Consider the following 27,718-nt stretch of genomic DNA (forward strand, 5'->3'; position numbering starts at 1 on the left):
CTAAAACTTCTGTCACCAGCAGGGTACTTTGCATGTACAGTTGAAGTCGGAAGTTTACATACACCTTAGCCAAATACATTTAAATTCCCTGTTTTAGGTCAGTTAGAATCACCACCTTATTTTAAGAATGTGAAATGTCAGAATAATAGTAGAGAGAATGCTTTTATTTTTCAGCTTTTATTTCTTTCATCACATTCCCAGTGGGTCAGAAGTTTACATACACTCAATGAGTATTTGGTCGCATTGCCTTTAAGTTGTGTAACTTGTGTCAAACGTTTGGGAAGCCTTCCACAACCTTCCCACAATAAGTTGGGTTCATTTTGACCCAATCCTCCTGACAGAGCTGGTGTAACTGAGTCAAGTTTGTAGGCCTCCTTGCTCACACACGGTTTTTCAGTTCTGCCCACAAATGTTCTATAGGATTGAGGTCAGGGCTTTGTGATGGCCACTCCAATACCTTGATTTTATTGTTCTTAAGCCCTTTTGCCACAAAGTAGAAAGTATGCTTGGGGTCATTGTCCATTTGGAAGACCCATTTGCGAACAAGCTTTAACTGATGTCTTGAGATGTTGCTTCAATATATCCACATAGTTTTCCTGCCTCATGATGCCATCTATTTTGTGAAGTGCACCAGTCCCTACTGCAGCAAGCACCCCCACAACATGATGTTGCCACCCCTGTGCTTCACGGTTGGGATGGTGTTCTTCGGCTTGGAAGCCTCCCCCTTTTTCCTCCAAATATAACGATGGTCATTATGGCCAAACAGTTCTATTTTTGTTTCATCAGACCAGAGGACATTTCTCCAAAAAGTACGATCTTTGTCCCGATGTGCAGTTGCAAACCGTAGTCTGGCTTTTTTATGGTGGTTTTGGAGCAGTGGCTTCTTCCTTGCTGAGTGACCTTTCAGGTTATGTCGACATAAGACTTGTTTTTACTGTGGACATAGATACTTTTGTACCTGTTTCCTCCAGCATCTTCACAAGGTCCTTTGCTGTTCTGGGATTGATTTGCACTTTTCGCACCAGAATGCGTCTCCTTCCTGAGAGGTATGACGGCTGCGTGGTCCCATGGTGTTTATACTTGCGTACTATTGTTTGTACAGATGAACGTGGTACCTTCAGGCGTTTGGAAATTGCTCCCAAGGATGAACCAGACTTGAGGTCTACAGTTTCTTTTCTGAGGTCTTGGCTGATTTCTTCTGATTTTCCCATGATGTCAAGCAAAGAGGCACTGAGTTTGAAGGTAGGCCTTGAAATACATCCAAAGGTACAAATGACTCAAATGATGTCCAAATGACTCAAATGATGTCAATTAGCCTATCAGATGCTTCTAAAGCTATGACATCATTTTCTGGAATTTTCCAAGCTGTTTAAAGGCACAGTCAACTTAGTGTATGTAAACTTCTGACCCACTGGAATTGTGATACAGTGAGTTATAAGTGAAATAATCTGTCTGTAAACAATTGTTGGAAAAATGACTTGGGTCATGCACAAAGTAGATGTCCTAACCGACTTGTCAAAACTATAGTTTGTTAACAAGACATTTTTGGAGTGGTTGAAAAACGAGTTTTAATGGCTCCAACATAAGTGTAAACCTCCGACTTCAACTGTAAGTGTGAAGCCATCTCAGGGATGTTTTTCATTTCCCATTCAAAACAAAACTGGAAAATAGGCCGCTTATCACACAGAACACCTGTAGCCAGAGGCCAGGAGACTCTCTCTCTCTCGCTGTTATGAATAGAATCAAGGACATACGCATTGGTATGCGCGCACACACACACACACAAACTAATTTACCTGGGCCGTGTGATTAATCCAATGAGTAGTGATTGCCAGTAAAGCTCTATCTGATAAGAGGAGCTTGTGGCACAGAGGACAGCTGGTCAACAAAGCCCCATCCTGTGTCTCGGTTACCCAGTGACGTGTCACTGTACCAGTAATCATGTTAACAGCCACCACAGAAGCAGGCTACAGTATATCTGGCTAATCCTGAATACCTGGGTCGGAACAGAATTGATTGGATTCCTGTGGTGCCAGTCAGATATCGTTCAGCCATTGCCCAAACCAGATCAGTCTATCATCTCTAGATGGAATGAAAGAACAATTGCAAACCAAAGTTGAAAGTGACATAGAAAGTCATGTGGAGAATTGCATGTTTGTGAGTAGACAGTAGTAGCATTCCAGAGGGACATCAGAGACTGTAACGTTCTTTGCTTCACGGAAACATGGCTCACTGGAGAGACGCTATCCGAAGCGGTGCAGCCAGCGGGTTTCTCCACGCATCGCGCCGACAGAAACAAACATCTTTCTGGTAAGAAGACGGGCGGGGGCGTATGTCTTATGGCCAACGTGACATGGTGTGATGAAAGAAACATACAGGAACTCAAATCCTTCTGTTCACCTGATTTAGAATTCCTCACAATAAAATGTAGACCGCATTATCTACCAAGAGAATTCTCTTCGATTATAATCACAGCCGTATATATCCCCCAAGCAGACACATCGATGGCTCTGAACAAACTTTATTTAACTCTCTGCAAACTGGAAACCATTTATCCGGAGGCTGCATTCATTGTAGCTGGGGATTTTAACAAGGCTAATCTGAAAACAAGACTCCCTAAATTTTATCAGCATATCGATTGCGCAACCAGGGGTGGAAAGACCTTGGATCATTGTTACTCTAACTTCCGCGACGCATATAAGGCCCTGCCCCGCCCCCCTTTCGGAAAAGCTGACCACGACTCCATTTTGTTGATCCCTGCCTACAGAATACAAACAGTGCAGCTATTCCCTCCGCAAGGCTATCAAACAAGCTAAGCGTCAGTACAGAGACAAAGTAGAATCTCAGTTCAATGGCTCAGACACAAGAGGCATGTGGCAGGGTCTACAGTCAATCACGGACTACAGGAAGAAATCCAGCCCAGTCACGGACCAGGATGTCTTGCTCCCAGGCAGACTAAATAACTTTTTTGCCCGCTTTGAGGACAATACAGTGCCACTGACACGGCCTGCAACGAAAACATGCGGTCTCTCCTTCAGTGCAGCCAAGGTGAGTAAGACATTTAAACGTGTTAACCCTCGCAAGGCTGCAGGCCCAGACGGCATCCCCAGCCGCACCCTCAGAGCATGCGCAGACCAGCTGGCCGGTGTGTTTACGGACATATTCAATCAATCCCTATCCAATTTGCTTACCGCCCAAATAGGTCCACAGATGATGCAATCTCAACCACACTGCACACTGCCCTAACCCATCTGGACAAGAGGAATACCTATGTGAGAATGCTGTTCATCGACTACAGCTCGGCATTCAACACCATAGTACCCTCCAAGCTCGTCATCAAGCTCGAGACCCTGGGTCTCGACCCCGCCCTGTGCAACTGGGTACTGGCTGACGGGCCGCCCCCAGGTGGTGAGGGTAGGCAACAACATCTCCTCCCCGCTGATCCTCAACACTGGGGCCCCACAAGGGTGCGTTCTGAGCCCTCTCCTGTACTCCCTGTTCACCCACGACTGTGTGGCCACGCACGCCTCCAACTCAATCATCAAGTTTGCGGACGACACAACAGTGGTAGGCTTGATTACCAACAACGACGAGACGGCCTACAGGGAGGAGGTGAGGGCCCTCGGAGTGTGGTGTCAGGAAAATAACCTCACACTCAACGTCAACAAAACTAAGGAGATGATTGTGGACTTCAGGAAACAGCAGAGGGAACACCCCCTATCCACATCGATGGAACAGTAGTGGAGAGGGTAGCAAGTTTTAAGTTCCTCGGCATACACATCACAGACAAACTGAATTGGTCCACTCACACAGACAGCATCGTGAAGAAGGCGCAGCAGCGCCTCTTCAACCTCAGGAGGCTGAAGAAATTTGGCTTGTCACCAAAAGCACTCACAAACATCTACAGATGCACAATCGAGAGCATCCTGTCGGGCTGTATCACCGCCTGGTACGGCAACTGCTCCGCCCTCAACCGTAAGGCTCTCCAGAGGGTAGTGAGGTCTGCACAACGCATCACCGAGGGCAAACTACCTGCCCTCCAGGACACCTACACCACCCGATGTTACAGGAAGGCCATAAAGATCATCAAGGACATCAACCACCCGAGCCACTGCCTGTTCACCCCGCTATCATCCAGAAGGCGAGGTCAGTACAGGTGCATCAAAGCTGGGACCGAGAGACTGAAAAACAGCTTCTATCTCAAGGCCATCAGACTGTTAAACAGCCACCACTAACATTGAGTTGCTGCTGCCAACACACTGACACTGACACTGACTCAACTCCAGCCACTTTAATAATGGGAATTGATGGGAAATGATGTAAATATATCACTAGCCACTTTAAACAATGCTACCTTATATAATGTTACTTACCCTACATTATTCATCTCATATGCATACGTATATACTGTACTCTATATCATCGACTGCATCCTTATGTAATACATGTATCACTAGCCACTTTAACTATGCCACTTTGTTTACATACTCATCTCATATGTATATACTGTACTCGATACCATCTACTGTATCTTGCCTATGCTGCTCTGTACCATCACTCATTAATATATCCTTATGTACATATTCTTTATCCCCTTACACTGTGTATAAGACAGTAGTTTTGGAATTGTTAGTTAGATTACTTGTTGGTTATTACTGCATTGTCGGAACTAGAAGCACAAGCATTTCGCTACACTCGCATTAACATCTGCTAACCATGTGTATGTGACAAATAAAATTTGATTTGATTTGATTTGATTTGTGAAAGGGAGGTTTCTCTGACACATAAGGAAGGAACTTTGCCTGATTTAAACTGAGCACAACACAGAGGAGCTGAGAGGATCCGGCCACCTCTCCCGGTCCGTCTCCTGTTCAGTACAGACCTCAGCGTAGACTGCAGCCACTGCCGTCTGTCTGTCTTCCAACACCATGTTTAGACACAGAGAACACCATAGACCCAATCGCTCCTCTACAGCCCTGTGTCAAATCGCTCTCACACACACACATACACACCGACCGGCATACACACATGTGTGTGTCTTTGTGAGCGCAAGGTTACAGCCATCAGCTTAACACAGAACATCTCACAAAAATTTGATTCGGTTTGTATAAATCTCTCCAATATCAGAGATATCTGAAGAGACCATACCGTCACAGATCATTTTGTGGATTAGGGATAGCTAGTAATGCCAACCAAAGTGGCTGCAAGTCTTTCATCGAAGGTTCTTTCCTTCCTTTTTCTCTCTCTCGATCTCACACATTCTATTCCTCTGTCCCACACTCTCAACCCTCATGTTCTCTCTATCCTAAGCCCACTGCTCTCAAGGGTGGCCGTTACATACACTAGAAAGTGATCAAGACAAGAACCCTACAGTCACCCAAACATACCCCCCACCTAATTTTTCCTCTGAAACCACAGGTGCAGTGTTAAGCCTCCATAGAGCCAAACTTCGTTCACCCCTACACACACCCCCAGCAATCTGCCCTCTGTGGTTCCCAGTCTCATGCAGTCCCACCGCTGGAGCAGAACATCTGTACTGGGATCAGGTTTTGCTTGGGGATCATGAGCCACATCCTGACTGGAAGAAGGCTGGGATGGACCTACTGCTGCTGTTGCTCCTCAGACCATAGAACCGTAGCCCTAATGCTGCTGGGCCTCAGACCATAGAACCGTAGCCCTAATGCTGCTGGGCCTCAGACCATAGAACCGTAGCCCTAATGCTGCTGGGCCTCAGACCATAGAACCGTAGCCCTAATGCTGCTGGGCCTCAGACCATAGAACCGTAGCCCTGATGCTGCTGGGCTTCTGTACCCTGCACTAGCCTCCACTGAACTTACAGTAGGTCTACTACTTTCAATCACTGATCCCACAATTTGACTTTACCTAAATGGAATAGGCACAAAGAAAATGGCATCCTATAATGCCAAAGCAATTACACTGAAATAACATCTATGTAGGAAATGTTATTTCACAAGAGACTGCAATCAAAAGATGTTTTCAACAAATAGTCCGTTTTCAGCTGTGTCTGTGTAGTGTAGAGAAACTTAGTGATAGAGCGACATGTTGCCATGGTGTGATCCTCTCAGGCAGTAGAGTATGGAAGGTGGGATCTAGGATAGGGAGAGGTTGAGCTGACCTTGTTTACATTGCTGAGTCTAGTAGATGATAAAGCCAGTCGTTTTCCACTGCTTGTGGCCTTACCGCGTCTCCACATGTTACATCCTATGTTATGTTTATCTAAAATGGTTATCATTCTGAAATGCATATCATTCTGAAATGGATATCATTCTGAAATGGATATCATTCTGAAATGGATATCATTCTGAAATGCATATCATTCTGAAATGGATATCATTCTGAAATGGATATCATTCTGAAATGGAGAAATGGATATCTTTCTGAAATGCATATCATTCTGAAATGGATATCATTCTGAAATGGATATCATTCTGAAATGCATATCATTCTGAAATGGATATCATTCTGAAATGGAGAAATGGATATCTTTCTGAAATGCATATCATTCTGAAATGGATATCATTCTGAAATGGATATCATTCTGAAATGCATATCATTCTGAAATGGATATCATTCTGAAATGCATATCATTCTGAAATGGATATCATTCTGAAATGGAGAAATGGATATCTTTCTGAAATGCATATCATTCTGAAATGGATATCATTCTGAAATGGATATCATTCTGAAATGCATATCATTCTGAAATGGATATCATTCTGAAATGCATATCATTCTGAAATGGATATCATTCTGAAATGCATATCATTCTGAAATGGATATCATTCTGAAATGGATATCATTCTGAAATGGATATCTTTCTGAAATGGATATCATTCTGAAATGCATATCATTCTGAAATGGATATCATTCTGAAATACATATCATTCTGAAATGGATATCATTCTGAAATGGATATCATTCTGAAATGGCATCATACTGGGTCTTTCACTGGCTGGCGTTCACTCCTGTCCTGCATGGCAGCAAGACTCAAGGACTATCAGCAGCCATGTCACACATACTGTCTACTACAGAACAAAATAGGCCTACATTCAATGGGTAGTAGAACAGTCATTTGTGTAAGTTGTAACACCACACTATAAGGTGTAGGGCCTATTCAGAAAATATTATTCTTTGGGAACTTTACATCAGCCTAAATAACAGGTGGCAAATTAACCACGGTGTGAAGATTTATGAGTTACCTCCCATGTGTGCTAATTTAGAGAACCATGACTGATCTGTCCCAGCAGTACAGGGAAGAAGGCAGAGAGAGGGCTGAGGGGGAGAGAGGGCTGAGGGGGAGAGGGCTGAGGGGGAGGGGCTGAGGGAGAGAGGGCTGAGGGGGAGGGGCTGAGGGAGAGAGGCCTGAGGGAGAGAGGGCTGGGAGAGGGAGAGGGCTGAGGGGAGGGGCTGAGAGAAAGACGGCTGAGGGGGAGAGGGCTGAGGGAGAGAAGGCTGGGAGAGAGAGGGCTGAGGGGGAGAGGGCTGAGAGAGAGAGGGCTGAGGGGGAGAGGGCTGGGAGAGAGAGGGCTGAGGGGGAGAGGGCTGAGGCGGAGGGCCTGAGAGAAAAAGGTCTGAGGGGGAGAGGGCTGAGGGAGAGAAGGCTGGGAGAGAGAGGACTGAGGGTAGAGGGCAGAGAGAGAGGGCTGAGGGGGAGAGGGCTGGGAGAGAGAGGGCTGAGGGGGAGGGGCTGAGAGAGAGAGGGCTGAGGGGGAGAGGGCTGAGGGAGAGAGGGCTGGGAGAGAGAGGGCTGGGAGAGAGAGGGCAGAGAGAGAGGGCTGGGAGAGAGAGGGCAGAGAGAGAGGGCTGAGGAGGAGAGGGCTGAGGGGGAGAGGGTTTAGGGGGAGAGGGCTGGGAGAGAGAGGGCTGAGGGGTAGAGGGCAGAGAGAGGGCTGAGGGGTAGAGGGCAGAGAGAGAGGGCTGAGGGGGAGAGGGCTGGGAGAGAGAGGGCTGAGGGGGGAGAGGGCTGAGGGAGAGAGGACTGAGGGAGAGAGGGCTGGGAGAGGGAGAGGGCTGAGGGGAGGGGGTGAGAGAAAGGGGGCTGAGGGGGAGAGGGCTGAGGGAGAGAAGGCTGGGAGAGAGAGGGCTGAGGGGGAGAGGGCTGAGAGAGAGAGGACTGAGGGGGAGAGGGCTGGGAGAGAGAGGGCTGAGGGGGAGAGGGCTGAGGGAGAGAGGGCTGGGAGAGAGAGGGCTGAGGGTAGAGGGCAGAGAGAGAGGGCTGGGGGAGAGGGCTGGGAGAGAGAGGGCTGAGGGGGAGAGGGCTGAGGGAGAGAGGGCTGGGAGAGAGAGGGCTGGGAGAGAGAGGGCAGACTGTGAGGGCTGAGGAGGAGAGGGCTGAGGGGGAGAGGGTTTAGGGGGAGAGGGCTGGGAGAGAGAGGGCTGAGGGTTAGAGGGCAGAGAGAGAGAGGGCTGAGGGGGAGAGGGCTGGGAGAGAAAGGGCTGAGGGGGAGAGGGCTGGGGGAGGGGCTGAGAGAGAGAGGGCTGAGGGGGAGAGGGCTGAGGGAGAGAGGGATGGGAGAGAGAGGGCTGAGGGGGAGAGGGTTGAGAGAGAAAGGGTTGATAGAGAGGGCTGAGGGGGAGAGGGCTGAGGGGGAGATGGCTGAGGGGGAGAGGGCTGAGAGAGAGGGCTGAGTGGGAGATGGCTGATGGGGAGAGGGCTGAGAGAGAACTGGGTTAAGGGTAGAGGGCTGAGAAGGAAAGACTGGGACAGACAGACAGACAGACAGTCTGTCTCTCTGACTGACCAGACACAAGTCTTCATTCACTGCGCCCACTAAAACAGCAGTTTGGGTTGGTAGGCTGAGCTTTAAACATGAGTGGGAAACGAGAAGCAGCTGGTCTCCTGTCCTCCCAGCTCGGCCTGCTTGCCTGCCTGTCTGTCTGTCTGTCTGTCTGTCTGTCTGTCTGTCTGTCTGTCTGTCTGTCTGTCTGTCTGTCTGTCTGTCACTGTCTGTCTGTCTGTCTGTCTGTGTGTGTGTCTGTCTGTCACTCGTGTGTGTGTGTGACAGAGAGAGAGGGTTCTGTGCTTCATGGTAGAACTGATGCCCACACGCTCCACAAAGGTGTGTCTGTGAGTGACTGCTATTTTCATTACCTTACATCAGACAGAGACAGAGACTTGAAATAGTCCATGGTCCTTACTCCTGACCTATGCGACCTAAGTCAAGTGATATACTTTGTAGATGTCTCCATTGACCGAAGTCTCCCACACTGATCATCAGTCAAGTATTTGGAGACAAACTGTTAAAGCTGCCACCAACTGAGCACTACAGCCATTTCTGTTAGCTTTTAAGCCTAGCCTTGGTACTTTATAAACAATGTAGCCACCAAGTCTCAGCACTTTATCAGCCCACAGTGCATATCAAAACCAGAAGCATAGCAGGACCATTCTCTCTACGCCAGACAATCTTGGAACATTCCAAGGTGTTTAGTGGCTTACAGTATGTGCCATTCAAGGCCATCAATGCATTTGATTATTCTCTGGTTGTTTATATGATGTTCTGTCTGCAATGCACAATAAATAGTGTATTTCTCCTCCTAGACCCACATTGATGTATAACTGTAAAATAATAGTGCTATAACATGGAATGGGTCGGCTGATTACCCATAATTACCACATTGGGTGTAGCTCATTAGCAGCCACATAGCACCTGGAAGGAGCACACCAAACGATGCTCAGTTTTATCACAGGTATCTTTTATATGAGGGAAAATCTAGTTACAGTAAACAGAGAGGGGCAGGTTTTACAGACAGTGATTAATTAACCCCTTCTTCAGTAAACAGAGAGGGGCAGAGGTTTTACAGACGGAGATTAATTAACCCCTTCTTCAGTAAACAGAGAGGGGCAGGTTTTACAGACAGTGATTAATTAACCCCTTCTTCAGTAAACAGAGAGGGGCAGAGGTTTTACAGACAGTGATTAATTAACCCCTTCTTCAGTAAACAGAGAGGGGCAGAGGTTTTACAGAGTGATTAATTAACCCTTCTTCAGTAAACAGAGAGGGGCAGAGGTTTTACAGACAGTGATTAATTAACCCCTTCTTCAGTAAACAGAGAGGGGCAGAGGTTTTACAGACAGTGATTAATTAACCCCTTCTTCAGTAAACAGAGAGGGGCAGAGGTTTTACAGACAGTGATTAATTAACCCCTTCTTCAGTAAACAGAGAGGGGCAGAGGTTTTACAGACAGTGATTAATTAACCCCTTCTTCAGTAAACAGAGAGGGGCAGAGGTTTTACAAACAGTGATTAATTAACCCCTTCTTACAGGCAATAATTTCAAAAACAAACTCAATGAAACTTGACAGTCACAGCTATTTTAGATTTGCAAGGGTGAGGTGTGTGTGTGGGGTGTGTGTGTGTGTGTGTGTGTGTGTGTGTGTGTGTGTGTGTGTGTGTGTGTGTGTGTGTGTGTGTGTGTGTGTGTGTGTGTGTGTGTGTGTTTGTGTGTGTGTGTGTGTACAGTGCATTCGTAAAGTATTCAGACCCCTTGACTTTTTCCACATTTTGTTACATTACAGCCTTATTGTGAAATGTATTAACATGTTTTTTTCCCCCTCATCATTCTAAACATAATACCCCATTTTTGCTAATGTATTAAAAATGATTAAGTATTCAGACCCTTTACTCAGTACTTTAGTGAAGCATCTTCGGCAGCGATTACAGCCTCGGGTCTTCTTGGGTATGACGGTACATGCTTGGCACTCCTGTATTTGGGGAGTTTCTCCCATTCTTCTCTGCAGATCCTCTCAAGCGCTGCCAAGCTTGTAGCGTCATACCCAAGAAGACTCAAGGCTGTAATCGCTGCCAAAGGTGCTTCCATTTTAGAATAAGGCTGTAATACAACAAAATGTGGAATAAGTCAAGGGGTCTGAATGCTTTCCGAATACACTGCATGTGTACCTTTTGGTTATAAAGCTTGACACCCAACTGTGTTCATAACAAATGTGTGACGACTGTCTCAAAGTCCAACAGCACACCACACCATACACCACACCATACCACACACCACACCATACACCACACCATACACCAGACCATACACCACACCATACACCACACACCACACCATACACCACACCACACACCACACCATACACCACCACCCACCATACACCACACCATGCACCACACCACACACCACACCATACACCACACCACACACCACACCATACACCACACCATACACCACACCACACACCACACCACACACCACACCACACAACACACCACACCATACACCACACCATACACCACACCATACACCACACCATACACCACACCATAAACCACACCATACACCACACCACACCACACACCACACCACACACCATACACCACACACCACACCACACACCACACCATACACCACACCACACACCACACCATACACCACACCATACACCACACCACACACCACACCATACACCACACCCTACACCACACCATACACCACACCATACACCACACCACACACCACACCATACACCACACCACACACCACACCACACCATACCATATACAGGAAGACAACAGAAGTGTTGTAGACTAAATAATACAAAACCTTCCCATTCACAAGACACCAGCTATAGTATAACAGAAGCTTATGCATATGTAAACTAGGTTTGCTCAAAATGATTGACACTTGTTGCTCTGTACAAACAAATGCAAATATCCATGATTAACTCCACATAATCAATATCTTTCTCCAAGTTGATAGCCTTTGAAACAGGAGCGATGACAAAGAGCGTAATCTTCCCCAGCCGAGCCTCCAGCCGTGGATCCCCTGCAGTCCATCACAAAGCTTTCAGTGGCATTCATTGAAAATGACAACTGGCTGTCCATCTTAAAGCAATTCAAAACATGGGGGGGGGCAGATGACTGCTAATGCTCACATGCTAGACCCGGTGGAGATCATAATAGATTTGCCCCTTCATAAATACCGCTGGGCAAAAAATAGACCCACAGCCAACCTCCCAATGAATCTGTGCACCTCCTCACCCCAACAATACACAAAGCAAACCTGCCTGCAGTTTGTGAAAACATGCCTTCGCTCAATAAATCAAAGTGTCTAAAACTGCAGTACTCTACCACTAGGTTAGGGAACATCACAAAAAGAGGACAAGTTATTAATAACTAGATTAATAGACTTGCATTCAATATGTCAGGAATCAATCTATATAACCACCAATCAGGCAATCAGTTAAAGTACCAAAAACAAAAGAATATAGACCATGCTGAAGTTTGTTATAAGTTAGCACAGACAGACAGACAGACAGACAGACAGTCCTGCAGTAACAGCGATGGAGTAGATAGTCCTGTATTGGGCTACTCACCATCAGTCCCGGGTCTCAGTGAAGCCAGTCCACTCACCAGCAGTACAGTCCTCCAGGCCCATCCCCACGGCAACCACACAGCCACCATCCTACTGTTCTGTACCACCGCACGCACAATCCCTGAGACACTAGCTGGCAACACAGCTCACCACTACGCAGAGAGGATGTGTGTGTGACTCTACGTGAGTGAGTGCCAGTCCCCCTCTGTCTCTTCTGCGATCTCAGGAACTCCCCACAACACACTGCCACCCTGCAGCCTCCAGCGCTATGCACTGACAGCCTGGGAGAGAGAGGAAGAGAGAGAGAGAGAGGAGAGGAGGAGGAGAGGAGGAGGAGGAGGGAGTTACTCAGTTGCTCTCTGTCAGCGTTGTTTGACCAGCCTTTTCTCTGAACACCTCGTGGGGAGAACAACAGAGGTACAGCTAAGCCTCCCTGTACCCCACCACACACACACACACACACACACACACACACACACACACAAACACACATGCAAACACACACACATAAATACGCACTGGCACACATACACTCACGTTCAAAAAGTAGGACATTGGCAGAGGGGCAAAAGAGGGCAGCAAGGGGAGTAGTGAAGCTAAAGTTGGGTTGAATGGGGACTGTGAAAGGTCATATATAAAACCAGTTTGTCTTCTGAAGACAGAGACACAGAGAGGGTGAATGCATGGAGGATGAGAGGGAAAGTAAGAATGTTTCTCATAGATTCAAGGCAATGTGTTTTTGTTACTTCTTCCAGTGGAAGAAGTGCCGATGTATCTCAGAATATCTCTGGGGTCCAGGAGAGAAGCTCCTGTGTGTGACAGCTCATCTCAGACCAGTTACAGAGCAGTAGGCAAAGTGTGAAGCAAACACACACGGCCTGACACACACGCGCGTACACATTGACAAAAGCTCTTCACAGGTCATGTGATTCTCACCCACACCTCCAGCTAGCAACACACCCCCCTCTCTCACCAATCCACTTATATATATATATATATATATACACACATACACACACACACACACACACACACACACTGCCTCCCAATTGGACCAAATTCCACCAGGCAGCACAATACTTTCTGTGGGTTATAACCTTAAAAGGATTAGCCTAACTATTACCAAGATTATATCAAGTTTGCTAGAGTGCCCCTCAAAACAGTTCGCTGTGGTGTGAAGGTGCAACAGGGCCAAATAACATATGGTGTCATTCTATGCCGTGATTTTGTGGAGGGTGTGTGTTTAACAACGAGAAATTAAAAAAAATCTGTGGTCCAAATGGTGGGGTGAGCGGTAGGTGGCCAAATAAAGACAATAACAGCTGCCATATTGTCCTGATGGCAGTGAAGAATGTGGTTAGAGGAAAAACAACCATGGAAAACCAACCAAATGGGCTGATCTTCTCCTACACCTGTTATGTCTCCATAAGGACCTCCGTGAACAGCAGCTTGAATCCACTTCTCTCCCAGCCAGGATAGGAGGCTTCTCTCCCAGCCAGGATAGGGGCTTCTCTCCCAGCCAGGATAGGGGGCTTCTCTCCCAGTCAGGATAGGGGCTTCTCTCCCAGCCAGGATAGGGGCTTCTCTCCCAGCCAGGATAAGGGGCTTCTCTCCCAGCCAGGATAAGGGGCTTCTCTCCCAGCCAGGATAGGGGCTTCTCTCCCAGCCAGGATAGGGGGCTTCTCTCCGAGCCAGGATAGGAGGCTTCTCTCCCAGCCAGGATAGGGGCTTCTCTCCCAGCCAGGATAGGAGGCTTCTCTCCCAGCCAGGATAAGGGGCTTCTCTCCCAGCCAGGATAGGGGATTCTCTCCCAGCCAGGATAGGGTGCTTCTCTCCCAGCCTGGATAGGGGGCTTCTCACCCAGCCTGGATAGGGGGCTTCTTTCCCATTCAGGATAGGGGACAGGACAGGGGGTCAGTAGACAAGGGCTGTAGTCTGGAACTCTTTCCCTGCAAGGCTGTATGTCTATCTGTCACTCCTGATTTGCGCCGCGCTCTGGATTAAATGTGATAAGTCTGCCTTTCCTGGAGCACGAGTGCATGAGGAGGGATGTGAACGGGTCAGCGCACCTCACACACCCCCTCTGAGCTGCATCAAACGCCCAGCGTGGAGTCCCCCTGCCCTGATCAAGCAGCCGCGAAGAACCAGGGAGATGTGAGGGGGTTTGGGGGGTAAGGGGCGCAGCAGGTGGGGGTAGTTGGTGGGGGTCTGGTCGGGCAGATAAAGGAGTTTTGGAAGTAGCGGTGGGCTGGTGGGCTGGCTGGTGTTTTGAGATGTTAAATGAACCCTTTCTATCCTGACCGCTTTCACTATTGCTTTGATTCCTCTGCTGAGCTCCAAACTGCAGATGCACTTTTCAAGTCTTGTTCCATATAGCCAGCCATCTGTTGGTTAGGTTCCTTAAGAAGAACAATCTGCCAGCACCATGACAGCTTCATGCAACCACACTGTTATTAGCTGTTGCTCTCCAACTAAACCCTGATCAGTGAAACAGGAGTATTTGCTTGGACATGCAAAGCACCTGTATACAACAGCTTGACTCATTTGGCTGGTACTTGGTGTCATTGTTGGTTATCACTACCACCCACAAATATGACCTTTGAGAACAGTTGTAAAAAAAACATTAGCAGTAATGTGGCATGAAAATATGCCCAGCTTCTCAAAATTCAAAAAGGAAAACTTTGAGACAAAACACCTTTTGTCATACTGCAAGAGCAATGGTGAAGAATAACCTCACCTCTAAGCCATGGCAACAAAAAGCCGTGACAACAACCCAGATGATTAAATTACAATGGGCCAGCGAAGGAATGCGTGTCATGAGCAATGTTCCGCCGACGGCCACACTGACCCCGGGCTCCGTGAGAAATGGGGGGGATTTGCCCGAGGCCTCAGAAAAATCGGGGGATTTTCGGCAGCTCAGTGGTTAAATTGGCTGCTGTCACAGAATCTTGGGCTGAATTTTCACCGTTTATTACCGTGGCAACACAGCTGCCTGGAGCAGGGAGTCCAATCAGGGTGCAGGGATGGAGAGGACTGCGACATGTTTATCCCAAGGCCAGAAAGTGAGACGTACCTCCTCTTGTGGAGCGCTCATCATCCTCATTTGACATGAAGAACACTGAGATCTTGTTAAATACACCCAGCTCCCATCTCCCATCAGGCTTCTGGTTTTTCTATAGAGCCAAGTTTGTGGGATAATAACCAATGCTGTTAAAATGTTTTTTTTAATAAAACGTATCCACCTGCTTTGCAGTTTGACACGATACCAGTTTCAGAAGCAGCATCGTAAGTGTATGACGCAGCACTCTCTAAATCATTATGTGGATCCCATATATAAATGATATCCCTTTTAAATGTGACCCCCCTTTTCTCCAGTCCACAGCTCTCCTCTCCTGCAGAGTCTCATCCAGAGAGAGAAGAAAGAACCTTATGAATATGCAAGAGCCACACAATGGCACAGCACAGAGATTATACTCCGATTCAAGCTTTGAAGTCCAAAAGAAAGAGTGAGCAGAAAGAAAACCAGACTTTATTGAAGGACAGTAAAAGACTGTCACAGCAAGGCTCTCTCTTTCTGTGAGGGAGCTGCGGAAAGCACTTATATTTCTGCAGATGATAATGGATAAGACTCCTCCGCAAACCCATTCCACAAGACAATGACAGCTGGCCTTAATTCTGAGATTCTGTATTCAGCAGTTCTGAAATAAAAACACAATTGAGTTGAGAACATAAAGGGAACGGGAAACAAGGTCTTAGTATACAGAAGGACAGTTTTTCCAATTGTCATTTCTGAAAATAAAACTTCACCACCAACTTCAAATGCAATTGGGGCCCTTTAGTCGACTGATCGATTGTTTGGTTGATAGGCTGTTAGTCGACCAATATTCCTTTAGACCAGCAGCAGCCCCCCCCAAAAATCACTCTAAGACATGTGCTACTGAAATTGTATATGGTTATATTACGTAGGAACAATGATGCAACACTAATACAAATGATTATTTTATAACAGATGCGCTTTCTCACGTGATGGATAACAGTGACTCTCCACGGTTCTGGAACAGTGCGCTGCTGAGTTAACCAGGATATTGGTGTAGAGAACAAAGCTGTGGAGGCAGCAGCGGAGGTAGAAGATGAGAAAACAGCCATTGCCTTAATTGGCTAAGAAAAGTGAGGAGAGGAAACCACAACTTAATTAGGTCTATAATCAACAGCCTAACTATTAAATGTGCCTCGCTTTATAAATCATCCATATACTGTATATCTACAGAAATAAGACAGATCCTGCTTCTGTTGCCTGTTTGAGTGTTTGTTTGAGTGTTTGTGAGCACCAACCACAACATGTTGGATAAACAACTTTACACATTCGGCTGTTTTTAATAAACGCTTTACATTAAAAAATGTTTTAGAACAGCCTCTCTGGTATTATTTATAATTGATTTAGTGTTGTTTACACGGTTCCAAATTGTCCAAAAGTTACATTTATAATAACCTTTTTTTAGCTCCTTATTGTTATTATTTGCTATTATTGTTATGATCATCATTATTATATTAATAAGTCATGTCATTATCATTAGTAGGCTTAGTATGGCAGCCTTGTATAACCACCATCGAGCTGTAGGCCTAAGAGCATTCTGTTTCGTCTTAATACCGTAACTTACTTAGGCCTATATTTCAATACTTCTATAAGCTATAGTATCAATCATTCATTATACAAGTTATTCAAGCATTTTAGTTTTAAAATAAAATAACAAAGCAACCCTTGAATAATTAGCGGAAGCAATAAATAAACCTTCCCATTTTGGAATTTGCATTCATGAATGATTGCGACTGGTTTTAGAATTTGCTGTAATAAAAGCGGTACAACAGACTCTCTGGTACGCTTATCATTTATTTTAGTGTTGTTTACATTGTTCCAAACGGTCAGAGAAATGATATTGTAAGCTAAAGGTACATGTTTGGGACATAATATACATGCAGCGCTGGCTCCTTACCTTATTTTTCTTGATCTCCAGTATTTTCCACAACTAGTCAAATTTATTCCACACCCCGGGGTGGCAGGTAGCCTCATGGTTAGAGCGTTGGGCCAGTAACCGAAAGGTTGCTAGAATGAATCCTCGTGCTGACAAGGTAAAAATCTATCGTTCTGCCCCTGAACAAGGCAGTTAACACACTGTTCCTAAGCCAACATTGTAAATAAGAATTTGTTCTTAACTGACTTGCCTAGTTAAATAAAGGTTCAATTTAAATTTTAAAAATCTGACTTCCCTTTACCTTCTGAGCAACCAGTAAACATTCCCCCTGTTTTGTGTTTATTTGTCACATCCTCTGCATCCATTTTGCTGTCACATGTGTTACGGTGTTCAGAGTTTGTTATAACCAATTTTGTGATGTGATTATGATATGCTATAGGATAGGCCCTATTGGTCACGTGCATGTGATGCATACATGTGTCATGTAAAGAGATCAAGAGTTGAGGGTATAGGGACTGTTTTTCCAAAACAAATTAGGGATTTCGGGAAACAGAACTTTTCAATCAGAAATGGCTATAATTATGTTGCGGCTTCAGCAACACGGACAGAGCGATAAACACTGTTGATGTTATGAGGTGGTCGCTGCAGCAGGGAGGAGAGAAAGACAACACTATAAACACTGTTGATGTTATGAGGTGGTCGCTGCAGCAGGGAGGAGAGAAAGACAACACTATAAACACTGTTGATGTTATGAGGTGGTCGCTGCAGCAGGGAGGAGAGAAAGACAACACTATAAACACTGTTGATGTTATGAGGTGGTCGCTGCAGCAGGGAGGAGAGAAAGACAACGGGTGCTAGTCACACAGTCACTCACTGTCATTGTTTTAACACAATCAAATCAATTGCAGGTCGGACTCCCTCTAGTCATTTGAATTATGATATATAAGCTCACTGCGTATAGTTGATTTGATTTAAACAAATAGGATGTGTCTATATATGGAAAAATACATGTTTGAACATTTCAACCAATCAATTGGTTGAAAGAACAGACAACACTCAGTCGACCAATACTTTTCCAGTTGGGGACAGCCCTAAATACAATTCACTAAACTGCTTTTGGGAAGGAAATGTAAACCGCTATGTCATGTATCATTTTGAAAAGACACCTGCATGCAAATATTCACAACGCAAGTCAATAATTACAGTGATTGAGTGAACCTACATGTACATATTCCCTCAATTACTGTGACTAACCTGTTCCCCGCACAGTGACTCTGTACCGGTACACACTGTATATTTTATTGTTGCTCTTTAATTATTTGTTATTTATCTATTTTTTTTAATTAATTGTTTACTTCAGTTTATTTAGTAAATACTTTCTTAACACTTATGTTTTCTTAAAACTGCAATGTTGAATAAGGGCTTGTAAGTAAGCATTTCACAGTAAGGTCTACACCTGTCAACACCTGTTGTATTTGGCGCATGTGGCAAATAAAATTTGATTTGATTGATATATGATTCAAACTAAAATATTTGAAGATGATCTGTTCTAGATTAAAGTAGTACAATGTGTATCTATGTGTCAGTTTATTGCATAATTGCATAAGAAAACCCATGCAGAGACAAAAGTTATAATTAAGTCTAAGGTGCAGTGGGTGTTGACTGACTGACAGACAAGGGCCCGGGCCCACACACTTCCTGTGAGCTGAATGCCTGCAGTCCTACACTGGGCTGTATAAATGTCATGACGTTGGTTGGTGATGCTCGTAAACATCTCACCTGCGCACACACACACACACACACACACACACACACACACACACACACACACACACACACACACACACACACACACACACACACACACACACACACACACACACACACACACACACACACACACACACACACACACACACACACACAAACTGATCCGGGCCAGGCAAGTTCCCTACACAGAGCTTACATTACTGAATGTTTCCATTATAAACACTGAGAAAACAAACAAGGCCAACATTTCACATCTGAATAAGCATTCATAAAACCTACTCAAAGGTAGAGGATGTAGAACGTTACTTCAGACACTTCTCAACAATGCAAGAAGGCACAAGGTAAACCCCGGTATTAGACTATGTTGTAACTGCTAATTGAGTTATTGGTCCTACATTGGTATGGAATGGGTTACAGCCCAACCATAAAGAAAGAGCCTGGGAGACTGGGAGGAAGGAATTGCTGTGTTTCTTTGTATTCATCTGTCAAATTTCTCTGTAGCTAAAACAATAGCTGGAATAATTACAGTTTGGTAGCAGCATTTATAAAACATGAACCGTACAGTCTATTGGGTGACGAGACAGATTTCCTCTGCTGCCCAGGGGAAGAGGCTGGACGAGCCGCTACAGTGAGTCACGCTCTTAAAGGGCTTCTGTAGACAGTGGTGTAAGAGGGCCATCCTACCTGCAGCTGTAAAGCCCATCCAGCATGGCCCAGACTACTGTGAATTAGGACATGTCTACGTCTCAGGGCACTTTTACTACACAGACACTTAGATTTTAGTTGACTGTGTTTCTTACACATCCCTAATTGGTTGATAGACACGTCTACAGAAAACATAGAAAGCCTGTGTAAACGTTCTCTCGATTGAAAAACAGTGATATGGTACATTTTTACATTGACATTGTTGTAAAGTAAGAGTCTGAGGTGTTATAAATTATAAGTGGAAGAATAACATATTATTCCATGGTTTGGTTTCCATTTGTTTATTGGCCCATTTGTTCAGGAGGAATGTGTTGGTTGCTCCAAGACAGAGGGAAGGAAGAAAGGAGGTGAAAAGCAAGAGAACAGTGGAAGATGGAAAGTGGAAGTTATTTCACGTCAGGCTGACAGTAGTGAGATTCCAGTTGTAGCAAACACTGACTCAGGACATCCTTCAGAACGAGCTGTCAACCAGCCTCATTTCCCAATCATAAAATGTTGCTTTCTGTCAGGCCCTGGAGCATAGTCTAGTGGCGTTTGTGACTCAACTGAACAAATATGTCACACACAGGAAGTGGGTCCTTTTTTAAATGTATTTTTTTAAATAAAAAAAAGCATGTTGAGACGGCAAATTAACTCAGCTCTCTCGAATTACCTCTCAAATGTCAAATGATTTATATCTAGTGGATACTCCTCTACCCAGAAACTGACAAAACAATACGTGGTGCCTGGGTAGTGTTAACAAAAAGATATTCATGCCCCCAATCTCCATATCTCTGCTTGCTGGCGCATTGAGCTCCAGTGAAAGGTCTGTTATTCTAGTACAGTACGTGCCTATGCACTGGACCTATTTAACAACAGTGCACCTGAATCACACCTGCTCCTTACGTTCCACCCATGGGCACCTTCGTTACTCAACAGCCACAACACCCTGGAGATGTTTGGCCTCTCACTGCAGAGAAGGTGCTCCAAAGAATGAAAGGGTTCTTGTGGTTTTCCATGGCCAGGGCAGGCAACCCCAGTCACTGGCCAAGAACAGCACAAATCTCTCTCTCTCTCTCTTTCACTCCACCTCTCCACCACAGCTGTCAGTGTGTTCTGCTCACAGAGCCTAGTCTCGCCTGCCTGTAGCCGGATTCTTTCCAATGAGAGGGCTACCTTGTTTGTGTCAACCACAGGCTTGCCATCAGTTTCCCCTCTCCTGTAGTCATGCTCTTATTCAATCATTGAACACCTGATAATTTCCTTCTGGCGCCTTCTCTAATATATGTAAGGCAGGGGACATGTCCCCCCCACATAGTGAAAATGCATTTTTGCCCCCCCCCCCCTCAGTTTTATCATTGGAATGTCATGGGGGGGGAAAGGCAACAATCTGCTTTAGGACAATGTGGACGCCTCCGAGTGGTCAGGTAGGCTGTTTGGAGTGTTTATCAGACTGGATAAAATATACACTAGCAATCACAAGTTTGGGGTCACTTAGAAATGTCCTTGTTTTTGAATGAAAAACACATTTTTGGACCATTAAAATAACATCTAATTGATCAGAAATACAGTGTAGACATACTTGTTCTGAGAAATGAAGGCTATTCCATGCAAGAACTTGCCAAGAAACTTAAGATCTCGTACAACGCTGTGTGCGACTCCCTTCACAGAACTGGCTCTGACCAGAATAGAAAGAGGAGTGGGAGGTCCCGGTGCACAACTGAGCAAGTGGACAAGTACATTTCAGTTTCTAGTTTGAGAAACAGACGCCTCACAAGTCTTCAACTGGAAGATTCATTAAATAGTACCCGCAAAACACCATTCTCAACATCAATAGTGAAGCGCCCCGCTAGGAAGTCCAGGATCCTTTTGCAGAGGGAGGTGTTTGGTCCCAGGGTCCTTAGCTTAGTGATGAGCTTTGAGGACACTATGGTGTTGAAGGCTGAGCTGTAGTCAATGAATAGCATTCTCACATAGGTGTTCCTTTTGTCCAGGTGAAGAAAGGGCAGTGTGGAGTGCAATAAAGTTTGCATCATCTGTGGATCTGTTTGGGTGGTATACAAATTGAAGTGGGTCTTGGGTTTCTGGGATAATGGTGTTGATGTGAGCCATGACCAGCCTTTCAAAGCACTTCATGGCTACAGATGTGAGTGCCACGGGTCGGTAGTCATTTAGGGAGGTTACCTTAGTGTTCTTGGCCACAGGGACTATGATGGTCTGCTTGAAACATGTTGGTATTACAGACTCAGACAGGGAGAGGTTGAAAATGTCAGCGCATGCTCAGAGTACACGCCCTAGTAATCCGTCTGGCCCTGCAGCCTTATGAATGTTGATCTGTTTAAAGGTCTTACTCACATTGGCTGCGGAGAGCGTGATCACACAGTCCTCCGGAACAGCTGGTGCTCTCATGCATGTTTCCGTGTTACTAGCCTCGAAGAGAGAACAGAAGTAATTTAGCTCGTCTGGTAGGCTCATGTCACTGGTCAACTCTCGGCTGTGCTTCTCTTTGTAGTCTGTAATAGTTTGCAAGCCCTGCCACATCCAACGAGCGTCGGTGCCGGTGTTGTACGATTCGATCTTAGTCCTTTATTGACGCTTTGCCTGTTTGATGGTTCGTCAGAGGGCATAGCTGGATTTCTTATAAACTTTCAGGTCCCGCTCCTTGAAAGCGGCAGCTCTACCCTTTAGCTCAGTGCGGATGTTGCCTGTAATCCATGGCTTCTGGTTGGGGAATGTACGTACAGTCACTGTGGGGACGACGTCATCGATGCACTTATTGATGAAGCCAGTGACTGATGTGGTGTGCTCCTCAATGCCATCGGAAGTATCCCGGAACATATTCCAGTTTGTGCTCACAAAACAGTCATGTAGCTTAGCATCTGCTTCATCTTGACAGAGTCACTGGTGCTTCCTGCTTTAATTTTTGCTTGTAAGCAGGAACCAGGAGGATAGAATTATGGTCAGATTTGCTTATGGCGGAATACAGCTCATTGAGTGTGGTCTTAGTGCCAGCATCAGTCTGTGGTGGTATGTAGACAGCTATGAAAAATACAGATGAAAACTCTCAGGGTAAATAGTGTGGTCTACAGCATACCATGAGATACTCTACCTCAAGCGAGCAAAACCTCAAGACTTCCTTAGATATTGTGTACCAGCTATTGTTTACAAATATACATAGACTGCCACCCCTTGACTTACCAGAGGCTGCTCTTCTATCCTGACGATACAGTGTATAACCAGACAGCTGTATGTTATTCATGTCGTCGTTCAGCCACAACTCGGTGAAACATAAGATATTACAGTTTTTAATGTCCCAGATATACGTGCTTTTAGTTTGTCCAATTTATTATACGGATCCTCACAAGGCACCCCAATCTCCTTCCGCAAAATCTTTTCCGTCTCTTTCTCCTGCGAATGACGGGGAGGAGGGCCTGTTCGGGTGTCTGGAGTAAATCCCTCTCGTCCGACTCATTAACTTCTCTAGGATAGGGGGCAGCATTTGGAATTTTGGATGAAAAGCATGCCCAAATTCAACTGCCTGCTACTCATCCCCAGAAGAAATAATATGCATATTATTAGTAGATTTGGATAGAAAACACTCTGAAGTTTCTAAAACTGTGTGAATCATGTCTGTGAGTATAGCAGAACTTATGTAGCAGGCGAAACCCCGAGGACAAACCATTCACATTTAGTTTTGTTTTGAGGTCACTCTCTTTTCAATGGGTTTTCATTGGGAATCCAGATTTCTAAGAGACTTGCTTGCAGTCTTCCTACCACTTCCTACCACTTCCACTGGATGTCACCAGTCTTTAGAAATTGGTTGAGGTTATTCCTTTGTTTAATGAAGAAGTATGGCCATCTTGAATGAGGGTCACTTCATGTGTACTGTTTGATAGAGGAGCATTACCAGAAAGCCATGCTTCAGTTTGTTTCCTTCCTGTATTGAACACAGATCATCCCGTCTTCAATTTTATAGATTATTTACTTTAAAAAATACCTAAAGTTGTATTACAAAAGTAGTTTGAAATGTTTTGGCAAAGTTTACAGGTAACTTTTGAGATATTTTGTAGTCACGTTGCGCAAGTTGGAACCGGTGCTTTTCTTGATCAAACGCACCAAATAAATGAACATTTTGGATATATATGGATGGAATTAATCGAACAAAAGGACCATTTGTAATGTTTATGGGATATATTGGAGTGCCAACAGAAGAAGCTCGTCAAAGGTAAGGCATGATTTATATTTTTATTTCTGCGTTTTGTGTCGCGCCTGCAGGGTTGAAATGTTCTCTCTTTTGTTTATGGAGATGCTATTCTCAGATAATAGCATTGTCCGCCCGAAAAGCCTTTTTGAAATCTGACATGTTGGCTGGATTCACAACACATGTAGCTTTAATTTGGTAACTTACATGTGTGATTTCATGAAGTTAGATTTTATAGGAATTTATTTGAATTTGGCGCTCTGCATTTTCTCTGGCTTTTGGCCAAGTGGGACGCTACCATCCCACATATCCCAGAGAGGTTAAAGAGAAATTCTTTGTCCAGTTCAAGGTGAGAAATCACTGTTCTGATTTCCAGAAGCTCTTATCGGTCATAAGAGATGGTAGCAGCAACATTATGTACAAAATAAGTTACAAAAACCACGAAAAAACTAATAAAATAGCACGGTTGGTTAACTTCTTTGGGGTAGTGGGCAGTATTCGGAAGTTTGGATGTCTGAGGTGCCTGCTACTCAGACCTAGAAGCTAGGATATGCATATAATTGGTACTATGTGATATAAAACACTGAAGTTTCTAAAACTGTTTGAATTATGTCTGTGAGTATAATATAACTATTTTGGCAGAGCACAATCCATCCAGGGATTTTTTTTTAGGTCAATCTGTTTTCCATTAGGTTTCTATGGCAAGCCCGTTTGAATAGAAATATGCTTGCTGTTCCTATCGCTTCCACTGCATGTCAACAGTCAATAGAAATTGGTTGAGGTTTTTCCTTTGTGTAATGAAGAAGTAGCCCTGTTCAGAACGAGGGTAGAGTGAAGTGTGCTGTTTGTTAGAGGCACGTGACCTGAAAGCACGCTCCACTTTGTTTTCCTCCGGAATTGAACACAGTTTATCCCGTCTCAAATTTTATAGATTATTTACATAAACAAATACCTAAAGTTGTATTAGGAAAGCTGTTTGAAATATTTGGACAAAGAGTACTGGTAACTTATTAGGTATTTTGTAGTCATGTTGCGCGAGTTGGAACCGGTGTTTTCCTGGATCAAACGCGCCAAATAAATGGACATTTTGGATATATAACGACAAAATGAATGGAACAAAAGGACCATTTGTGATGTTTAATGGACATATTGGAGTGCCAAAAAAAGAAGATATTCAAAGGTAAGGCATGAATTATATCGTTATTTCTGAGTTGTGTGTCGCTCCTGGCGGGATGAAATATGATTGTCTGTGTTTGTTTCATGGGGTGCTGTCCTCAGATAATCGCATGGTTTGCTTTCGCCTTAAAGCCTTTTTGAAATCTGACACTGTGGCTGGATTAACAAGAAGACACGCTTTAATTTGACATATTGCATGTGTATTTTCAAGAATGTTAAATATTTACAATTCTGTAGTTTGAATTTCGCGCTCTGCAATTTCACTGGATGTTGGCCTAGAGTACCCTAGAGAGGTTTTAAGAGCCCATAAAATGGGAGCCATCTTCTCTGGCGCCATCTTCAACTAACTATACATATTTTCTCCCATCACTACTCAATAGCAGTTCTATTATATCAGCACTACAAATGCAGAATGTTCACAAAAAGTTTATTAAAATTCTGCGGCACCAGGCAAGCTGCGCCGCAGTACGCTGCAACGTTTAAAGTAGGAACCACTGTAATAGCCCCAGTGTTCACCCTTGATCAAGATAATGAATGTGAGTGGCTGAAGCCTCAGCGTATATGAAACAGTACTAATGGTTTCTTTATTTTATTTAACCTTTATTTAACCAGGAAAAGCCCATTGAGACCCAGAGTTTCTTTATTTTATTTAACCTTTATTTAACCAGGAAAAGCCCATTGAGACCCAGAGTTTCTTTTTCAAAGGGGGGCCTGGCCAAGAAGGCAGCAACAATCAGTACATTACAGAATTAAAACATACAACAATACAACAACATGATCCAGCCTAAAAAAAGCATTTACACTCCTCTGTAGCAGACTCCCATCAACATGTTAATTATTTCAGTGGCACTAACATACAGTTGAAGTCGGAAGTTTACATACACTTAGGTTGGAGTCATTAAAACTCATTTTTCAACCACTCTAAAAATGTCTTGTTAACAAACTATAGTTTTGGCAAGTCGGTTAGGACATCTACTTTGTGCAAGACACAAGTACATTTTTCCAACTATTGTTCACAGACCGATTATTTCACTTATAATTCACTGTATCACAATATCAGTGGGCCAGAAGTGTACATACTAAGTTGATTGTGCCTTTAAACAGCTTTGAAAATTTCAGAAAATGATGTCATGGCGTTAGAAGCTTCTGATAGGCTAATTGACATCATTTGAGTCAATTGGAGGTGTACCTGTGGATGTCTTTCAAGCCCTACCTTCAAACCCAGTGCTTCTTTGCTTGAAATCATGGGAAAATCAAAAGAAATCAGCCAAGACCTCAGAAAACAAATTGTAGACCTCCACAAGTCTGGTTCATCCTTGGGAGCAATATCCAAACACCTGAAGGTACCACGTTCATCTGTACAAACAATAGTACGCAAGTATAAGCACCATGGGACCACGCAGTCGTCATACCGTTCAGGAAGGAGACACGTTCTGTCTCCTAGAGATTAATGTACTTTGGTGCGAAAAGTGCAAATCAATCCCAGAACAACAGCAAAGGACCTTGTGAAGATGCTGGAGGAAACAGGTACAAAAGTATCTATATCCACAGTAAAAAGAGTCCTATATCGACATAACCTGAAAGGCCGCTCAGCAAGGAAGAAGCCACTGCTCCAAAACCGCCATAAAAACAGCCAGACTATGGTTGCAACTGCACATGGGGACAAAGATTGTACTATTTGGAGCAATGTCCTCTTGTCTGATGAAACAAAAATAGAACTGTTTGGCCATAATGACCATTGTTATGTTTGGAGGAAAAAGGGGGAGGCTTGCAAGCCGAAGAACACCATCCCAACCGTAAAGCACCATCCCAACCGGGGGTGGCAACATCATGTTGTGGGGGTGCTTTGCTGCAGGAGGGACTAGTGCACTTCACAAAATAGATGGCATCATGATGGCTTAAGGACAACAAAGTCAAGGTATTGGAGTGGCCATCTCAAAGCCCTGACCTCAATCCTATAGAAAATGTGTGGGCAGAACTGAAAAAGCGTGTGCGAGCAAGGAGGCCTACAAACCTGACTCAGTTATACCAGCTCTGTCAGGAGGAATGGGCCAAAATTCACCCAACTTATTGTGGGAATGTTGTGGAAGGCTACCCGCAACGTTTGACTTAAGTTAAACAAGTTAAAGGCAATGCTACCAAATACTAATTGAGTGTATGTAAACTTCTGAACCACTGGGAATGTGATGAAAGAAATAAAAGCTGAAATAAGGAGGTAGGGATCCAGGTTGTCTGGACCTGCAGACTTTTTAGTGTTTATTGCTTTTAGTGCTTTATAGACTTAGCATAAGAAACAGGATCAAGGTTAAAATGGTTCACATGAGGGCCTATATCATAGTTTACTGTAACAGAGCTTACATTAGAGGCCTGAAAAAAAAAACTCAAAAACTGAACCAGCAGATATGATGAGCTTGTTAAAAACCCCTACAATATCTGCTTTATCCTTCACTTCATTAGACTCCATCATTAAATGGTCAGGAAGGCCAGATGATACATTAGAACCTGACACAGATTTGATTAACTTCCAGAACTTGGTAGGGTTGTTTAGGTTCTCTGTGACTGCATTT

At 44.6% G+C, this 27,718-nt stretch overlaps 1 protein-coding gene across 1 annotated transcript in view; it reads right to left on the reverse strand.

Annotated features, from left to right (window-relative positions):
- Positions 1–27,718, reverse strand: part of LOC112236714 (bone morphogenetic protein receptor type-1B) — a 128,483-nt gene that overhangs the window by 25,742 nt on the left and 75,023 nt on the right. Inside the window, exon 4 of the mRNA XM_024405309.2 lies at positions 12,352–12,631. Within this exon, the coding sequence (XP_024261077.2) occupies positions 12,352–12,439 (88 nt within the window). The 5' untranslated portion in view covers positions 12,440–12,631. The remainder of the gene's footprint in view (positions 1–12,351; positions 12,632–27,718) is intronic.

Source organism: Oncorhynchus tshawytscha, linkage group LG09 (genome assembly GCF_018296145.1).
Source record: "Oncorhynchus tshawytscha isolate Ot180627B linkage group LG09, Otsh_v2.0, whole genome shotgun sequence".
NCBI classification, from domain to species: domain Eukaryota; kingdom Metazoa; phylum Chordata; class Actinopteri; order Salmoniformes; family Salmonidae; genus Oncorhynchus; species Oncorhynchus tshawytscha.